Here is an 18,137-nt window from a genome sequence, read left to right as displayed (position 1 = left end):
CCCCCTACATTTTCTGCTTTTGTTTTTCTCCCCTACATTTTCTTCTTTTGATGTTGCTTTCATTCCCTCCCCCCCCCATACATTTTCTGTTTTTAATTGCTGCTTCTATTCCCCCCCCCCCCCCACCCCACATATTCTGCTTTAAATTTTCCTCCCTACATTTCCTGCTTTTAACTGGTGCTTTTATTTTTCCCCCTACATTTATGCTTTTAATTGTTGCTTTTATTTTCCCCCCTACATTTTCTGCGCAGCCAGACATGCAGACTCTCAGAGAACAGCGGAGAATGATGATAAAATATCTATGTTTTTATATCCAACTCAACTCTCTCCAGTTCATCCCAAGATCCATTTAATTCCAAAACGAAAACTTAAACCAATAAGGTTCCAACCAAGTTAAATTAACCAACCTTGACATCGAGGACAAAAGTATCCCGTATTCATTATAATTCGCTTTCAGGAGTAATGAATTTCGCTTCATACACTATCCATTAATACATCATTGGGTAACAAGGTAAGTATTGTTTTCACTAAAAGTTTTTACTCATAAGTACTGTATTCACTCATAAGTATTTATTCATAAGTATTCTGTTCACTCATAAGTTTTTACTCATAAGTATTGTTTTCACTCAAAAGGTTTTACTCATAAGTATTTACTCATAAGTATTGTATTCACTTATCAATATTCACTCATAAGTACTGTATTCATTCATAAGTATTGGTTTCACTAAGTTTTTATTCATAAGTATTATTTTCACTCAAAAGTTTTCACTCAAAAGTACTATGTTCACTCATAAGTATTGTTTTCACTCAAAAGCACTGTATTCACTCATAAGTATTGTTTTCACTCAAACGCTTTCACTCAAAATGACTGTATTCACTCATAAGTATTGCAATCACTCATAGGTATTGTATTCACTCATAAGTATTATTTTAATTCATGAGCTTGTACTCATATGTATTGTATTCACTCATGAATATTCACTCATAAGTACTGTAATCATGAGTATTGTATTCATTCATAAGTATTTACTCACAAGTATTGCATTCACTCGCAATTATCTACGAAGGGGATCGACTTGTAATATAACCAGAGATATAAATGTGGATACTCCCCAAAACGAATGGATTTGGATAGTGAGGGCATCTCTTAATACCTTCATTAACTTTTTATGTGTGATAAAGTATTTATACAGGTTTCAAATGCAACTAACTCTAGCTTAATGTCACTATAAATATTTCATCAACTCGCAGTAATATAAAGCACACGTTAAACGATTTCAAATCCTAAAAAATAATTTATCATACGAGGCCATTTTCATGTGTTGAGTTTTTCGTGGACATAAAATAGACAGAATTTCCCTGGACATTAAGATTAATTCTGAATAGGCTAATTAACTATTATATGTAGATTTTATTCCAATTTGCTTTAATTTGCAATAAATTGGAGTTTTTCTCGAGTAATGCTTTAACGAGAAAGCCATCAAATGTACCGTTTTCATGCATCTCTCTCGATCGATCGATCGATCGATACCCTAACCGAATATACATACTTTTATCTCTGACTAGATTTTTATGCAAGAAATCTGTATATAAACCTGATAATCAAGGAATGTTTATATAAATCTTGACATTATTAATCACTGCTGAAGCACACTGCTCTTGCGCAGTTATCCAAAAAATCAAGACAGAAACCACACCTTTATGAACACAGACAGTCTCCTGATATTGTCGATGCACCTCCGTCTACGTTTTTAAAAATACAGCAAGCGAATTGCTCAAAGAATCTTTTGATAAGACCGCACAAAGGAAACAGAGAAGCTAATAACCTTCTTAAAAGAATATTGGCTCTTTTTATTGTCAAATTAATTCAAAGAAAAACCGATGAAATTGCAAAATGAGTTAACTACTGATGACTTATAGAACACATTACTACCCTAATAGTATTCACCTTGCATTTCAATACATTTTTATCTATTTGTCGATTTGTTACTATTTTTTTGTCTTTTTTAATAAGTAGGGTCTCTTCTTTCTGTATTTTGTATTTCCCTTTACCTCGCCTTACTTCTTCTTAATGAACACCGTATTCTATGGAAGGTTGGATTTCGAGTCAATGGTCCCTTTGGTGGGCTTGTTCCATATGAATAGGATTCATGTTCTGAATAATAATAATAATAATAATAATAATAATAATAATAATAATAATAATAATAATAATAAGGAGGGAGAGGAGTACTAAGTATAGAGGACTGCGTCAACATCGAGAACAGAGCACTGGGGCAATATCTGAAAACCAGTGAAGACGAGTGGCTAAAGAGTTCATGGGAAGAATGACTAATAAAAGTAAACGAAGACCCAGAAATATACAGAGACAGAAGAATGACAAACAAAACAGAGGACTGGCACAACAAACCAATGCATGGACAATACATGAGACAGACTAAAGAACTAGCCAGCGATGACACATGGCAATGGCTACAGATGGGAGAGCTCAAGAAGGAAACTGAAGGAATGATAACAGCGGCACAAGATCAGGCCCTAAGAACCAGATATGTTCAAAGAACGATAGATGGAAATAACATCTCTCCCATATGTAAGAAGTGCAATACGAAAAATGAAACCATAAACCACATAGCAAGCGAATGCCCGGCACTTGCACAGAACCAGTACAAAAAGAGGCATGATTCAGTGGCAAAAGCCCTCCACTGGAGCCTGTGCAAGAAACATCAGCTACCTTGCAGTAATAAGTGGTACGAGCACCAACCTGAGGGAGTGATAGAAAATGATCAGGCAAAGATCCTCTGGGACTATGGCATCAGAACAGATAGGGTGATACATGCAAATAGACCAGACTTGACGTTGATTGACAAAGTCAAGAAGAAAGTATCACTCATTGATGTCACAATACCATGGGACACCAGAGTTGCAGAGAAAGAGAGGGAAAAAATGGATAAGCAACAAGATCTGAAAATAGAAATAAGAAGGATATGGGATATCCCAGTGGAAATTGTACCCATAATCATAGGAGCACTAGGCACGATCCCAAGATCCCTGAAAAGGAATCTAGAAAAACTAGAGGCTGAAGTAGCTCCAGGACTCATTCAGAAGTGTGTGATCGTAGAAACGGCGCACATAGTAAGAAAAGTGATGGACTCCTAAGGAGGCAGGATGCAACCCGGAACCCCACACTATAAATACCACCCAGTCGAATTGGACGACTGATAGAAAAAAATAATACAAATAATAATACAAAAATAATAATAATAATAATAATAATAATAATAATAATAATAATAATAATAATAATAATAATAATAATAATAATAATAATAATAATAATAATAATGAGCATCACAAACTTTAACTGTAATTCGTTACGTCTTTCGTTTATGAATGTAAAAGGTGGAAATATCATTTCTCATGTTCATGAGAGTTAAAGGAGGACACTTACGTGTTTACGGTGAACTAACTTGACGCGGAATTCGTACAGATAATCTAGACGTTAATGAACAATGATGCATAAATCGTAACAATTTCAACGTCGAACAAACAGGAAGTCGAATAAGGGCTTACCTTTGAAGATATCTCGGGCAAAAGCTAGTTCGACTCACCTGGAAGCATAGAGATAAATGTCAGTATCATTTATATATTCAAAGAATCCTAGACAATTATTATTCAACAATAACTACAAAGGTATAAGGAACTGGGGTATCCCTTAGTGTACCAAATCAATGAATCTTCAACTATGTCAGAATCCTCTGAATTGCAATCTTCCTCTTAGCCATAAGCAGCAACAGCAGCAGCCATCTTGCTCTGAGCAATATGCAGAATCAGCAATCTTGCTTTAAGCAATATGCAGCAGCACCAATCTTGTTTTGAGCAATACACAGCAGCAACAATCTTGATCTGAGCAATATGGAACAGCAGCAATCTTGCTCTAAGCAATATGAAGCAGCAACAATCTTGCTCTGAGCAATATGAAGCAGCAGCAATCTTGCTCTGAGCAATACACAGCAGCAGCAAAATTGCTCTTACCAATATGCAGCAGCAACAATCTTGCTCTAAGCAATAAACAGCATCAGCAATCTTGCTCAGAGCAATAAGCAGCAGCAGAAGAAATCATGCTCTGAGCAATAATGAGCACCAGCAATCTTGCTTTGAGCAATATTGAGCAGCAATCTTGCTCTGAGCAATAAGCAGCAGCAACAATCTTGCTTTGAGCAACATGAAACAGCAGCAATCTTGCTCTGATTAGTATGCAGCAGCAGCAGTCTTGCTCTGAGCAATATTGAGCAGCAGCAATCTTGCTCTGAGCAATATCCAGCAGTAGTAATCTTGCTCTGAGCAATATTGAGCAGCAGCAATCTTGCTCTGAGCAATATGCAACAGTAACAATTTTGCTCTGAGCAATATGCAGCAGCAGCAATCGTGCTGTAAGCAATATGCAGCAATAGCAATCTTGGTCTGAGCAATAAACAGCAGCAGCAATCTTGGTCTGAGCAATAAGCTGCACCAGCAATCTTGCTCTGAGCAATATTGAGCAGCAGCAATCTTGCTCTGAGCAATAAGCAGCAGCAGCAATCTTGCTCTGATTAATATGCAGCAGCAGCAATCTTGCTCTGATTAATATGCAGCAGCAGCAATCTTGCTCTTAGCCATAAGCAGCAGCAGCAGCAATCTTGCTCTAAGCAATATGCAGCAGCAGGAATCTTGCTCTGAGCAATATGCAGCTGCAGCAATCTTGCTCTGAGCAATATGCAGCCACAGCAATCTTGCTCTGAGCAATATGCAGCAGTAGCAATCTTGCTCTGAGCAATATGCAGTAGAATCAATCTTGCTTCAGAGCAAATGCAGCATACCAATCTTGCTCTGAGCAATATGTAGCAGTAGCAATCTTGCTCTGAGCAATATGCAGCAGCAGCAATCTTGCTCTGAACAGTATGCAGCAGCAGCAATCTTGCTCTGAGGTACAACCCAACAGTCATCAGGCCAGTCTGTGGCTCATTCATTCTCCCCTCTAGGCGGGCAGGAGAAAAATACGTATTTTGCAGCAGGCCATGACTGTGAATCCAAAGGGTAAAAAAAAAATTAGTCACAGACTGGCATGACGGCTGTGGAGTTGAATACCTCGAGCAAAGTAGGAGGGACCTGTGCTGGGGGAACACAAAGCCTCTCCCACTCTGCTCCAGGTATTCAACGCCGCAGCCGTCAAGCCAGTCTGTGACTAATTCTTTTTGCCCCTTTGGGCAGTCACAGTCATGGCCTGCTGCAAAATACCCATTTTCACCTGCCCGCCTAGAGGGGAGAATGAATGAGCCACAGGCTGGCCTGATGACTGTTGGGCTGGAGACCCAGAGCATTGTAGGAGGGACCCGTGCTGGGGGAACACGAAGCCTCTCCCACTCTGCTCCAGGTATTCAGCCCCACAGCCATCAAGCAAGTCTGTGACTAATTCTTTTTGCCCCTTTGGGCAGTCAGAGTCATGGCCATGCTGCAAAATACGTATTTTCCACCTGCCCACCTAGAGGGGAGAATGAATGAGCCACAGGCTGGCCTGATAACTGTTGGGCTGAAGACCCAGAGCATTGTAGGAGGGACCCGTGCTGGGGGAACACGAAGCCTCTCCCACTTTGCTCCAGGTATTCAACCCCGCAGGCATCAAACCAGTCTGTAACTAATTCTTTTTGCCCCTTTGGGCAGTCACAGTCATGGCCTGCTGCAAAATACCTATTTTTCACCTGCCCACATAGAGGGGAGCATGAATGAGGCAGAGACTGGCCTGATGACTATTGGGTTTGGAGACCCGAGCATTGAGGAGGGACTCGTGCTGGGGGAACACAAAGCCTCTCCCACGTTACTCAAAGTATTCAAACCTTCAGCCATCAAAACGGTCTGTTATATTCCTTTTAAATTCTCCTGCAAATGGGTCATACTCTTTTCTGTCACCAGAATTTCTACACCATCTGTGCTGCCATTTGCATCAGGTTGAGTTTGTTTAGCTTTCAGTGCCTCTTTCATTGCTCTACGTCTCTCCTCCAATAGTTTCTTGCGGGCCTCATCTCGTGCCTTGCGTTCCTCAGAGCAATTCTTCATACCCTTTTTCATAACTTTTACTGGTTCCCTCTTCACAGGGCCTTTGGTGACATTATTAGTGTTCTGTGTATTTGGGTTCTCTTTCCATCCATTGGCTTTAAGAACACTGACTTCTTTGAAAAGGTGGTGTACATTATCCACCTGGATGGACACCATGTCCCAAAATCCAGCCAGATCTTCAGCTAGTATAACAGGTTCTTCACCTTTGGGCCCATCAATATTTTGTTGACAAAGGCCTCTGAACTGCTCTATCTTCTGGGAGATAAGGAGGCGCGCCTTTCCTGTTGCAGCAAGGACCTTTCCTTGTACCTCCTCACTCATCTGTGGTGTGAAGGCTTCCAGGTCAGATTCAGCATTGTCTATCAGGGCTTGTAATCCAGAAACCTCGTTTTCAACTATTTGTAAGAATTGGTGGCCTTCCATTTGTTTTTCTACTTCCTTTGTTTTCTCATTAACTGTGCCACCTTCATCTCCCTTTGTCCTTTTCTCCTTATCTTCACCTGCTAAATTCTGCAAATGGGCGATGTTTTTTTCTGCCAACATAATTTCCACATCATCTACTATGCCATTTGCATCAGGCTGAGCTGGCTTAGCTTTCAGTGCCTCCTTCATTGCCCTACGTCTTTCCTCCAGTAGTTTCCTGCGAGCCTCGTCTCGTGCCTTTTGTTCCTCAGAGCAATTCTTCACAGCTTTTTTCATGACTTTTACTGGTTCCCTCTTAGCAGGGCCTTTAGTGACATTATTAGTGTTCTGTGTATTTGAGTTCTCTTTCCATCCATTAGCTTTAAGAACACTAACTTCTTTGAAAAGCTGGTGAACATTATCCACCTGAATGGACACCATGTCCCAAAAGCCAGCCAGATCTTCAGCTAGTATAGCAGGTTCTTCACCTTTAGGCCCATCAATATTTTGTTGACATAGGCCTCTGAACTGCTCTATCTTCTGGGAGATAAGGAGGCGCGCCTTTCCTGTTGCTGCAAGGACCTTTCCTTGTACCTCCTCACTCATCTCTGGTGTGAAGGCTTTCAGGTCAGATTCAGCATTGTTTATCAGGGCTTGTAATCCAGACACTTCGTTTTCAACTATTTGTAAGAATTGGTGGCCTTCCTTTTGTTTTTCCACTTCCTTGATTTTCTCATTAACTTCACCACCTTCATTGCTCTTTGCTATTTTGTCTTCCTTTTCACCTGTTGAATTCTGCAAATGGGCGGTTTTGTTTTCTGCCAATATAATTTCCACATCATTTACTACGCCATTTGTATCAGGCTCAGTTTGTTTGGCTTTCATTGCCTCCTTCATCGCCCTACGTTTCTCCTCCAATAGTTTCTTGCGTGCCTCGTCTCGTGCCTTTTGTTCCTCAGGACAAGTCTTCATAGCTCTTTTTATAACCTTTGCTGGTTTCCTTTTCACTGGGCCTATGGTGACATTATTAGTGGTCTCTGCATTTTGGTCCTGTTTCCATCCGTTAGTTTTCAGAACACTGACCTCTTTGAAAAGGTGGTGTACATTAGCCACCTGAATTGATACCATGTCCCAAAAGCCAGCTAAGTCTGCAGCCATTATAGTGGGTTCTTCACCTTTGGGACCATCAATATTTTGTTGACATAGACCTCGAAATTGTTCAACCTTCTGAGTAATGAGGAGGCGGGCTTTTCCCATGGCTGCTAAGACCTTTCCTTGTACCTCCTCACTCATCTGTGGTCTAAAAGTTTTCAGATCCGATTCTGCGCTGTTTATTAGATCCTGCAATTTAGTGATTTCCTCATCCACTATCCTGAGAAATAGTTTCCCTTCCTTTTCCTGTTCTTCGTCTGCTGGCTTCATTTCCATCAAATTCCTACTCTCGTTTACATGACATTCAAGATCGCCTTCCAACTTCAGTGTTTTCTCTTTTTGAGCCGCACATTCATTTAGGCGTTCTTGTAGTATATTATTTGCAGTATTGAGGCAATTTAAATAATCTGTTTCTTCTCCTTGATTATTTATCAAGTCTTCGGTTTTGTCCTGAATTTTCTTCAGAACTTTACTTTCCTTTTCCAAAACTTGAATGGTATCTTCTGCTTCTTGTATTTTCCTTTCAGCCTCCTGGGTCAGATCAACGATTTCTTCAGCATGTGAATTTTCGTCATTAACCAAGGGAGTTTCCAGGTCTTGAATCCTCTCCAGGAGAGCATCCTCTTGTATCGTCATCTGAGCCTTATTCTCGAGGAGGTCGCAGTTCTTCTCTTGAGCCTCCTCTACTTCTTTTTTTAGATTGAGATTAATATCCATTAAGTCTTCCAGTTCACATCGAATCTTGGGTTCTGCATTAACTGTAGTCTCGCAGACCAACTTTCCATCCTGATGTTTCAGGAATAATATGAATAACATTGCACAAAGTCCTCCCAATAGTCCAGCATACAAGTTTTCCCGAAGGATACCGCCGAACGACCAAGAAGGAAGGACTTCCTCCGACATAACCAATAAAATCTCAGGTCCCTCTGCAGGGACCTGGGCCATCTCAACGTTCCTCAGTCCCTCAAACAGTCCAACAAAGCAGTTTTCCCGAAGGAAACTGCCAAAAGACCAAGAAGGAAGGACTTCCTCCAATATAAACAATAAATCCACAACTCCCTTTGCAGGGAGCTGGGCCATCAACAAGTTCACAAGTCCTTCGAACAGTCCAACAAAACAGTTTCCATGAAGGAAACCGCCTAAAGACCAACAAATAAGGACAAGCAAAATAATCAAGAAATCCACAACTACCTTTGCAGGGAGTTGGGCCATCAAAAAGATTATAAGTCCTCCAACCAGTCCAACAAAACAGTTTCCATGAAGGAAACCACCAAAAGACCAACAAAGAAGGACAATCAATATAATCGACAATAAGTCCACAATTCTCTCTACAGGGAGCTGGGCAATCAAAAAGATTATGAGTCCTCCTACCAGTCCAACAAAGTTTCCATGAAGGAAACCGACAAAAGACCAACAAAGAAGGGCTGACAAAATAATCCATAAATCCCAAAGTCTTTCTGCAGTGAGGTGGGCCATCACAAAGTTGCTAACACATTCGACAATATGGTTGAACATGATTGCTAATTATACTAGTTACTGGAGGTTTGCCTATAGGTAGTTTTAGAAAAAGCCACGAACTGTGACCTCGGCTTCTGAAGACATCTCTGGCTTCTGAAGATTCCTCTGGCTTCAGATTTCTCTGGCGTTCTGAAGATTCCTTTGGCTTCTGGAGACTTCTTCGGCTCTAGTGATCCAGAATGTCTCCATCGGTGTTATGCAACAAGGGCTCCATCGAATGCTTCAGTCTAGCGACACGTACGTATTCGTCCTTGTACTATGACTAAATACTAACTCGCAGAAACTTTACGTTGAAATAAAGAATTTATAAAAAAAAAAAAAAAAACGGCGAAATTCGTAGTTCTTCATTAAGAGAGTCGGGAATTTCAGATGGAAAAAGACGTATTTCTGCCACATACATCGGCCTCAACTCTCTTAAACGCTTTCGTCATTAAAGGTAGCCACTGACAATCAGTTATACTTGGGCAGTTATGCACAGGCGAAACTGAACGTTAGTGAGTTCAATTTTGCCTGTTCAGGTCGACTGTGCAGGCATAACTGACCTTTAGTACCGGCCTTTAGACTTAGAAATACAGGTTGTCCATAAAGTCCCGAGTATCATTACAATAAATAAATACTTGTAATGGTACTGGGACTTTATGGACACCCTGGATTATTATTATGATAGTTAGTGGGAGCTATGTTAGGCATTTCTACGTGACGCCATTCCCCCTAAAGCAGAGTTCTTTTCTCTTTATGTTAGTTATTATTCTAATGCTCCCTCCTCGCCTGTGTTAGTAAATAATATTGAAGCATACGAAGAACGATCACGTTCTTTAGTTGAAGATTTGGATAAAATCAGACCCTTTTCTCGCGTGTGAATGTTGGTATATTGTTACAAAAACGCTTCGAAATCCCTTAACTTTTGCGTATTACTGTAACTGAATTTTAAGTAGAATTTTAAATACATACCAAGACTTACATAGGCGTAGAGGGTCTGATTTCGTCGCCTTCTTGAACAGGCTTGTGTTTATTTTTAAAAGAAGACGACTTTAACTTGACCTTCCAAACAAAATTGTAATGGAAATGACAAAATTATAATGGAACAAAAATTACAATAGAACAAGTATGCTTACATTTTTTCCCACAAAAATAGTAAAGAAGTATATATTTCTCCGAAGATATCTAGTTTACTTTACAACATATAATACTGCGTAAAACCGCCAACTATGCCCGGTAGGGGCGGGGAGGGAATATTGCCGGGCGACCCCGAATTCAACAGGCTGTTGCGAAAACTTCCTTGAACTTCTGACTTGCAATGTGGCAACTACAGTTCTGGCAACAGCAACCAGCTACAATCACTATAGATGTAATCACAATCATTTTTATCATTAGTATTATCTCAATTACAACAACCATAATCAAACGTAATTTACTAGTAATTTTCTCAGTCATTTACACCAATTATATTTTAATAATAGCAACAACTGATATCACTAGATGTAATAAATATTATTTATATCATTATTATTATCTCATTTACGACCGCCATAATCAAAGGTAATTTACTAGTATTTTTTCAATAATTTACACTATTTTTCCAATAGCAACAACTGAAATCACTAGATATAATTATAATTATTTTTAATATTATAATTAATTATGACTATTTTAGTTACGAACTTCATAATCAAAGGTAGTTTACTAGGTATTTTTTTCAATAATTTACAATAATCACAGTTGTAATAGCAATAACGAAAATCACTGGAAATAATTACAATTATTTTTATCATTATCATAATTACTACTATCTCAATTACGACCGCCATAATCAGAGATAATTTACTAGTAATTTTCTCAGTAATTTACAACAATTACATTCTAATAATAGCAACAACTAAAATCACCAGATATAATTAAAATAATTTTAAAAATCATAATTATTACTATCTCAATTACGACTGCCATAATCAAAGGTAATTTTCTAGTATTTTTTCAGTAATTTACACTAATTACAATTCTAATATCAAGAGAGAAAATCATTAGATATTATTACAATTATTTTTAACATTACTACAATTATTACTATCTCAATTACGACCGCCATAATCAAAGGTAATTTACTAATATATCTTTTTATAATTTACACCAATTATAATCTAATACCAAGAACTGAAATCATTAGATATAATCACAATTATTTTCAATATTATCATAATCATTACTATCTCAATTACGAACGCCATAATCAAAGGTAATTTACTAGTAATTTTTTCAGTAATTTACACCAACTACAATTCTAATACCAACAACGAAAATCACTAGATATAACTACATTTATTTATATTATTATCATAATCATCACTATCTCAAATACGACCGCCATAATCAAGGTATTTACTAGTATTTTCTTTCAATAACTTATACCAATTACAATTCTAATACCAACAACGAAAATCACAAGTATAATTACAATTATTTTTAATATTATCATAATCATCACTATCTCACGCCATAATCAAAGATATTTTACTACGTGTTGTTTCAATATTTTACACCAATTACGCAACAACTGAAATCACTAAATATGACTACAATTATTTTTAATATCATCTTAATCATCACTATCTCAATTACGCCCTCCATAATCAAAGGTCCATCCCCCCCCCCCCCCCACCCCCCCCCCATCGCCCTCACCGCCCTCCCCCCTTAGAGAAAAGAAAGGATATATTGAGGGGTCGCCCAAGCCAGAGCCATTATCACATCTCCAGCTCATCGCAATATCATCACTATAGGAAAGAAGAGAATCATCAGTATATGCAAATTGACTGTAGATTATAGAACGACCCCAAATTCGGGAAGGGGGAAATGAAACCTTCGTACGAAAGTAGCCCAGCAGAGAGAGAGAGAGAGAGAGAGAGAGAGAGAGAGAGAGAGAGAGAGAGAGAGAGAGAGAGAGAGAGAGAGAAATGCAAAATGGAAGAGGGTAGTGGATATAGAAATTCCTTTAGGCCTATTATGTGCTATATATAAATATGCAGAAGCCAGGTACTATGTCGTACCTCTAAGTAAATGGGGATACAATCCACAATGAAGTAAATTCCTCTTGTAGTTTAAAATATATATTACTTGTATAGGATTAAAGCTTTCGACCATCAACTGTGGTCTTGTTCACTAAAGTGTGATATGTCACCTCAAGGAACTGACAAGAGCACAAACATTTGAAAAAACAACGTAGGAAACAAGCTAGTTCAAATTATGAATGATCAGGCGGTTGAGCCCTCGTTCTTTCCAGAATTCGTCTTGATCTTCGTGGGGGAATGTTTCTATTGTCAACTGCTTGTTCTATGGTGGTTGGGTGGTTAGTAGGAGAAATGACCTGAGTGGAGTAAACAGGAGAGGAAGCAGCATCGTTATTGGCACATATATTTCTAAAGTTTGAAATTTTCCCTTTCCTACATATCTCCTCACAAATAGCTGTATTTTCTGTAAATGCCAGTATTTCCTGCAAAGGTCTCGTTTAATGAAATTAACGCCCCTTCTACTACTCGTCTCAAAGTCCGGTCGTTACATGCAAAAACAACCTTTGTACCTTTAAAATTTATTGCGTGGTTTTTCTCCCATGTATGTTGCGCAATTGCACTGTATGAACTTCCCCTTCTGCAAGCAGCAACGTGTTCTTCCCTTCTCTTATCAATGGAACGTCCGCTTTCTCCCACGTAACATTCATTGCAATCACTACAAGGTATTACATATACTCCTACATTCTCTCTATTACCCGGGTTATTTTTAATGAGTTTTCTTCTTGATTGTACTGTTGTACTGAAAAACTACGTTTTGAAGCCGTTCTTTTTTCCTTTAAGCTGCCTAGAAAATTTATTAAGTTCTCTATTATAAGGAAGAGCAAGAGATGCCTTAAAATCTGCCTTTTCAGTTATATCATGAGGGGCGTAAAACACCGATCTAGCTTTAGATAGAGACTGTAGTATAAAAAAACTTTGGGTAACACAGTTTAGTAAAACTATCTACCAAGAAATTTATTTCGGCGTCAATGAACTGGGGATCACATATTCGGTATGCTCGAAAAAACAAATTGGTTAAAACGTTGTGCTTTACTTTCGGTTCATGATATGAAAAGTAATGGATATAGGTGTTTGTGGGTGTTCTTCCTATACACGCTGAATTAAAGTCACTACTCACTGTGTCTCTATGAACTACCATATCTAGAAAGGGAAGCCTATTTTCCATTTCCTTTTCCACTGTAAATTTAATAGAGGGCAAAAAACCATTTAGCAACTCTAAAAACCTATGAAAGGCTTCCTCGCCGTGTCTATAAACAATAAAAACATCATCTACATACCTAACCCAAATTTCAGGCTTGATGTCTTCTGGTAGTGTGTCAACGTAAACCTTTTCGAAAAATTCCATACATAAGTTAGCCCATATAGGGGAGAGAGGTGAGCCCATCGAGACCCCGATTTTTGTTGATAGAACGAACCATTAAACTCAAAAATTGTAGATTCAACGCAAATGTTAATCAAATGACAAAATTTATCTATGCATAGGTGGCTTGAAAATATTATCTGAGGCTAATTTCTTCAAGTTGTCGAGCACGAAACTCAGTGGTACATTTGTGAATAAAGAAACTATATCTAGACTGTACAAAGTACCTATATAATTCTTTTCCTTAATTTGATCTGATCCATAAAATCCATACTGTGCTTAATGTGAGATTTCGAAATAGTCCCTATTAATTTCCCCAAAACATCCGCTAACCATGATGACAGATCCGACTGAGGATTGTTGCAGCTAGCGACAATGGGCCTTAAAGGACACCCCTCCTTGTGAATCTTGGGAGTTCCGTAAAAATAACTAAAAGACGGCAGTTTTCTCGCTAGCTTACTCAGGACTATATTTCTGGTTTCTTTTCCACACCACTGCTAATGAAGGTGGTGAAGTTAATGAGAAAATCAAGGAAGTGGAAAAACAAAAGGAAGGCCACCAATTCTTACAAATAGTTGAAAACGAAGTGTCTGGATTACAAGCCCTGATAAACAATGCTGAATCTGACCTGAAAACCTTCACACCACAGATGAGTGAGGAGGTACAAGGAAAGGTCCTTGCAGCAACAGGAAAGGCGCGCCTCCTAATCTCCCAGAAAATAGAGCAGTTCAGAGGCCTGTGTCAACAAAATTGATGGCCTAAAGGTGAAGAACCATGCCTATACTTAAGCTGAGGACCGGCTGGCTTTTGGGACATGGTGTCCATTCAGGTGGATAATGTTCACCAGCTTTTCAAAGAAGTTAGTGTTTTCTTAAAGCTAATAGATGGAAAGAGAAACCAAATACACAGAACACGTAATAATGTTCACCAAAGGCCCCTGTGAAGAGGGAAACCAGCCAAAAAGTTATGAAAAAAGGGTGTATGAAGAATTGCTCTGAGGAACGCAAGGCACGAGATGAGGCCCGCAAGAAACTATTGGAGGAGAGACGTAGAGCAATGAAAGAGGCACTGAAAGCTAAAGAAACTCAACCTGATCCAAATGGCAGACAGATGTGTAGAAATTCTGGTGACAGAAAAGAGTATGACCCATTGCAGAATTTAAAAGGAATATAACAGACCGTTTTGATGGCTGAAGGTTTGAATACTTTGAGTAACGTGGGAGAGGCTTTGTGTTCCCCCAGCACGAGTCCCTCCTTCAATGCTCGGGTCTCCAAACCCAATAGTCATCAGGCCAGTCTCTGCCTCATTCATGCTCCCCTCTATGTGTGCAGGTGAAAAAACGTATTTTCAGCAGGCCCAGTGGGCAGGTGAAAAAAATACTATTTTTGCAGCAGGCATTGGACTGTGACTGCCCAAAGGGACAAAAAGAATTAGTCACAGACTGGCTTGATGGCTGCGGGGTTGAATACCTGGAGCAAAGTGGGAGAGGCTTCGTGTTCCCCCAGCACGGGTCCCTCCTACAATGCTCTGGGTCTCCAGCCCAACAGTCATCAGGCCAGCCTGTAGCTCATTCATTCTCCCCTCTAGGTGGGCAGGTGGAAAATACGTATTTTGCAGCATGGCCATGACTCTGACTGCCCAAAGAGGCAAAAAGAATTAGACACAGACTGGCTTGACGGCTGCGGGGCTGAATACCTGGAGCAGAGTGGGAGAGGCTTCGTGTTCCCCCAGCACGGGTCCCTCCTACAATGCTCTGGGTCTCCAGCCCAATAGTCATCAGGCCAGCCTGTAGCTCAATCATTCTCCCCTCTAGGCGGGCAGGTGGAAAATACGTATTTTGCAGCATGGCCATGACTGTGACTGCCCAAAGGGACATAAAGAATTAGTAGCAATCTTGCTCTGAGCAATATGCAGCAGAATCAATCTTGCTTCAGAGCAAATGCAGCAAACCAATCTTGCTCTGAGTAATATGCAGCAGTAGCAATCTTGCTCTGAGCAATATGCAGCAGTAGCAATCTTGCTCTGAGCAATATGCAGCAGAATCCATCTTGCTTCAGAGCTAATGCAGCATACCAATCTTGCTCTGAGTAATATGCAGCTGCAGCAATCTTGCTCTGAGCAATATGCAGCAGTAGCAATCTTGCTCTGAGCAATATGCAGCAGCAGCAATCTTGCTCTGAGGTACAAACCAACAGTCATCAGGCCAGCCTGTGGCTCATTCATTCTCCCCTCTAGGCGGGCAGGAGAAAAATACGTATTTTGCAGCAGGCCATGACTGTGAATCCAAAGGGTAAAAAAAAAAATTGGTCTTAGACTGGCTTGACGGCTGCGGGGTTGAATACCTGGAGCAGAGTGGGAGAGGCTTCGTGTTCCCCCAGCACGGGTCCCTCCTACTTTGCTCGAGGTATTCAACTCCGCAGCCGTCATGCCAGTCTGTGACTAATTTTCTTTTTACCCTTTTGATTCACAGTCATGGCCTGCTGCAAAATACGTATTTTTCTCCTGCCCGCCTTGAGGGGAGAATGAATGAGCCACAGGCTGGCCTGATGACTGTTGGGTTGTACCCCAGAGCAAGATTGCTGCTGCTGCATATTGCTCAGAGCAAGATTGCTACTGCTGCATATTGCTCAGAGCAAGATTGCTGAGGCTGCATATTGCTCAGAGCAAGATTGGTATTCTTCATTTGCTCTGAAGCAAGATTGATTCTGCTGCATATTGCTCAGAGCAAGATTGCTAACTGCTGCATATTACTCAGAGCAAGATTGCTGCAGCTGCATATTGCTCAGAGCAAGATTGGTATGCTGCATTTGCTCTGAAGCAAGATGGATTCTGCTGCATATTGCCCAGAGCAAGATTGCTACTGCTGCATATTGCTCAGAGCAAGATTGCTACTGCTGTATATTGCTCAGAGCAAGATTGGTATGCTGCAATTGCTCTGAAGCAAGATTGATGCTGCTCTGCTGCATATTGCTCAGAGCAAGATTGCTGCAGCTGCATATTGCTCAGAGCAAGATTCCTGCTGCTGCATATTGCTCAGAGCAAGAGTGCTGCTGCTGCTGCTTATGGCTAAGAGCAAGATTGCTGCTGCTTCATACTGCTTAAGAGCAAGATTGCTGCTGCTCCATATTGCTTCGAGCAAGATTGCTGCTGCTCCATATTGCTTCGAGCAAGATTGCTACTGCTGCATATTGCTCAGAGTAAGATTGCTGTGGCTGCATATTGCTCAGAGCAAGATTGCTGCAGCTGCATATTGCTCAGAGCAAGATTCCTGCTGCTGCATATTGCTTAGAGCAAAATTGCTGCTGCTGTTTATTGCTCAGAGCAAGATTGCTACTGCTGCATATTGCTTACAGCAAGATTGCTGCTGCTGCATATTGCTTAGAGCAAAATTGCTACTGCTGGATATTGCTCAGAGCAAGATTGCTACTGCTGGATATTGCTCAGAGCAAGATTGCTGCTGCTCAATATTGCTCAGAGCAAGACTGCTCCTGCTGCATACTAATCAGAGCAATTGCTCGTCAATTGTTTCTCAAAGCAGAATGTTGCAATGTTGCTCAAAGCAAGATTGTTGCTGCTGCTTATTGCTCAAGAGCAAGATTGCTGCTCAATATTGCACAAAGCAAGATTGCTGGTGCTCATTATTGCTCAGAGCAAGTTTTCTGGTGCTGCTTATTGCTCAGAGCAAGATTGCTGATGCTGTTTATTGCTCAGAGCAAGATTGCTGCTGCTGCATATTGCTCAGAGCAAGATTGCTGCTGCTTCATATGATCAGAGCAACAAAGATTGACTGCTGCTGTCCATATTGCTCAGAAGCAAGATTGCTGCTGATTGCTGATGCCATATTGCTTCAGTTAGCACGATTGCTGCTGCTCCATATTGCTTAGAGCAAGATTGCTGCTGCTCAATATTGCTCAGAGCAAGAATGCTGATTCTGCATATTGCTCAGAGCAAAATTGCTGCTGCTGTTGCTGCTTATGGCTAAGAGGAAGATTGCAATTCAGAGGATTCTGACATAGTTGAAGATTCATTGATTTGGTACACTAAGGGATACCCCAGTTCCTTATATCTTTGTAGTTTTTGTTGAATAATAATTGACTAGGATTCTTTGAATATATAAATGATACTGACATTATAATAACTAAGTTTTAACTGCATAGGCGAAGCTGGCTTTTATAACATTATATAATATATATATCATATATATATATATAATATATACTATATATATATATATATATATATATTATATACCCTTATAGCTCTCATATTTAAACGAGTAGATGGCATGGCCATGGGTTCCTCCCTTGGCCCCACGTTCGTTCGCTAATATCTTTTTGATGTGCTCCCTGGAGGAGAGCGCATGCTCGACGACTGCCCTCTAAGATTTCATCCTCTCTTTCATTCTAGGTATATATGTCGATGATACGTTTGTTCTCTTCAAGGGCGAATACGAGGCTGACCTGTTCCTCGACTATGTCAATACACTACAACCGATCATGAAATCTACTATAGAAAAAGAGAACAACTGTCTGTCATTCCTGGAGGTTCAAGTA

General features: G+C 40.0%; 2 protein-coding genes across 2 annotated transcripts in view; both read right to left on the bottom strand.

Moving 5' to 3' along the window:
• LOC135216165 (uncharacterized transmembrane protein DDB_G0289901-like) overlaps window positions 1-18,137 on the bottom strand; it is a 118,745-nt gene that overhangs the window by 30,459 nt on the left and 70,149 nt on the right. The gene's annotated exons all lie outside the window — the stretch shown is intronic.
• On the bottom strand, window positions 5,893-8,589 carry LOC135216634 (myosin-3-like). Its single transcript, XM_064252017.1, has one exon. It carries the CDS (start codon window positions 8,587-8,589, stop codon window positions 5,893-5,895), a length of 2,697 nt encoding a protein of 898 aa, XP_064108087.1.

This window comes from Macrobrachium nipponense, chromosome 6 (assembly GCF_015104395.2).
Source record: "Macrobrachium nipponense isolate FS-2020 chromosome 6, ASM1510439v2, whole genome shotgun sequence".
Taxonomy (NCBI): domain Eukaryota; kingdom Metazoa; phylum Arthropoda; class Malacostraca; order Decapoda; family Palaemonidae; genus Macrobrachium; species Macrobrachium nipponense.
The sequence above is the reverse complement of the archived record's forward strand: the minus strand, read 5'-3'. Positions and strand labels throughout refer to the sequence as shown.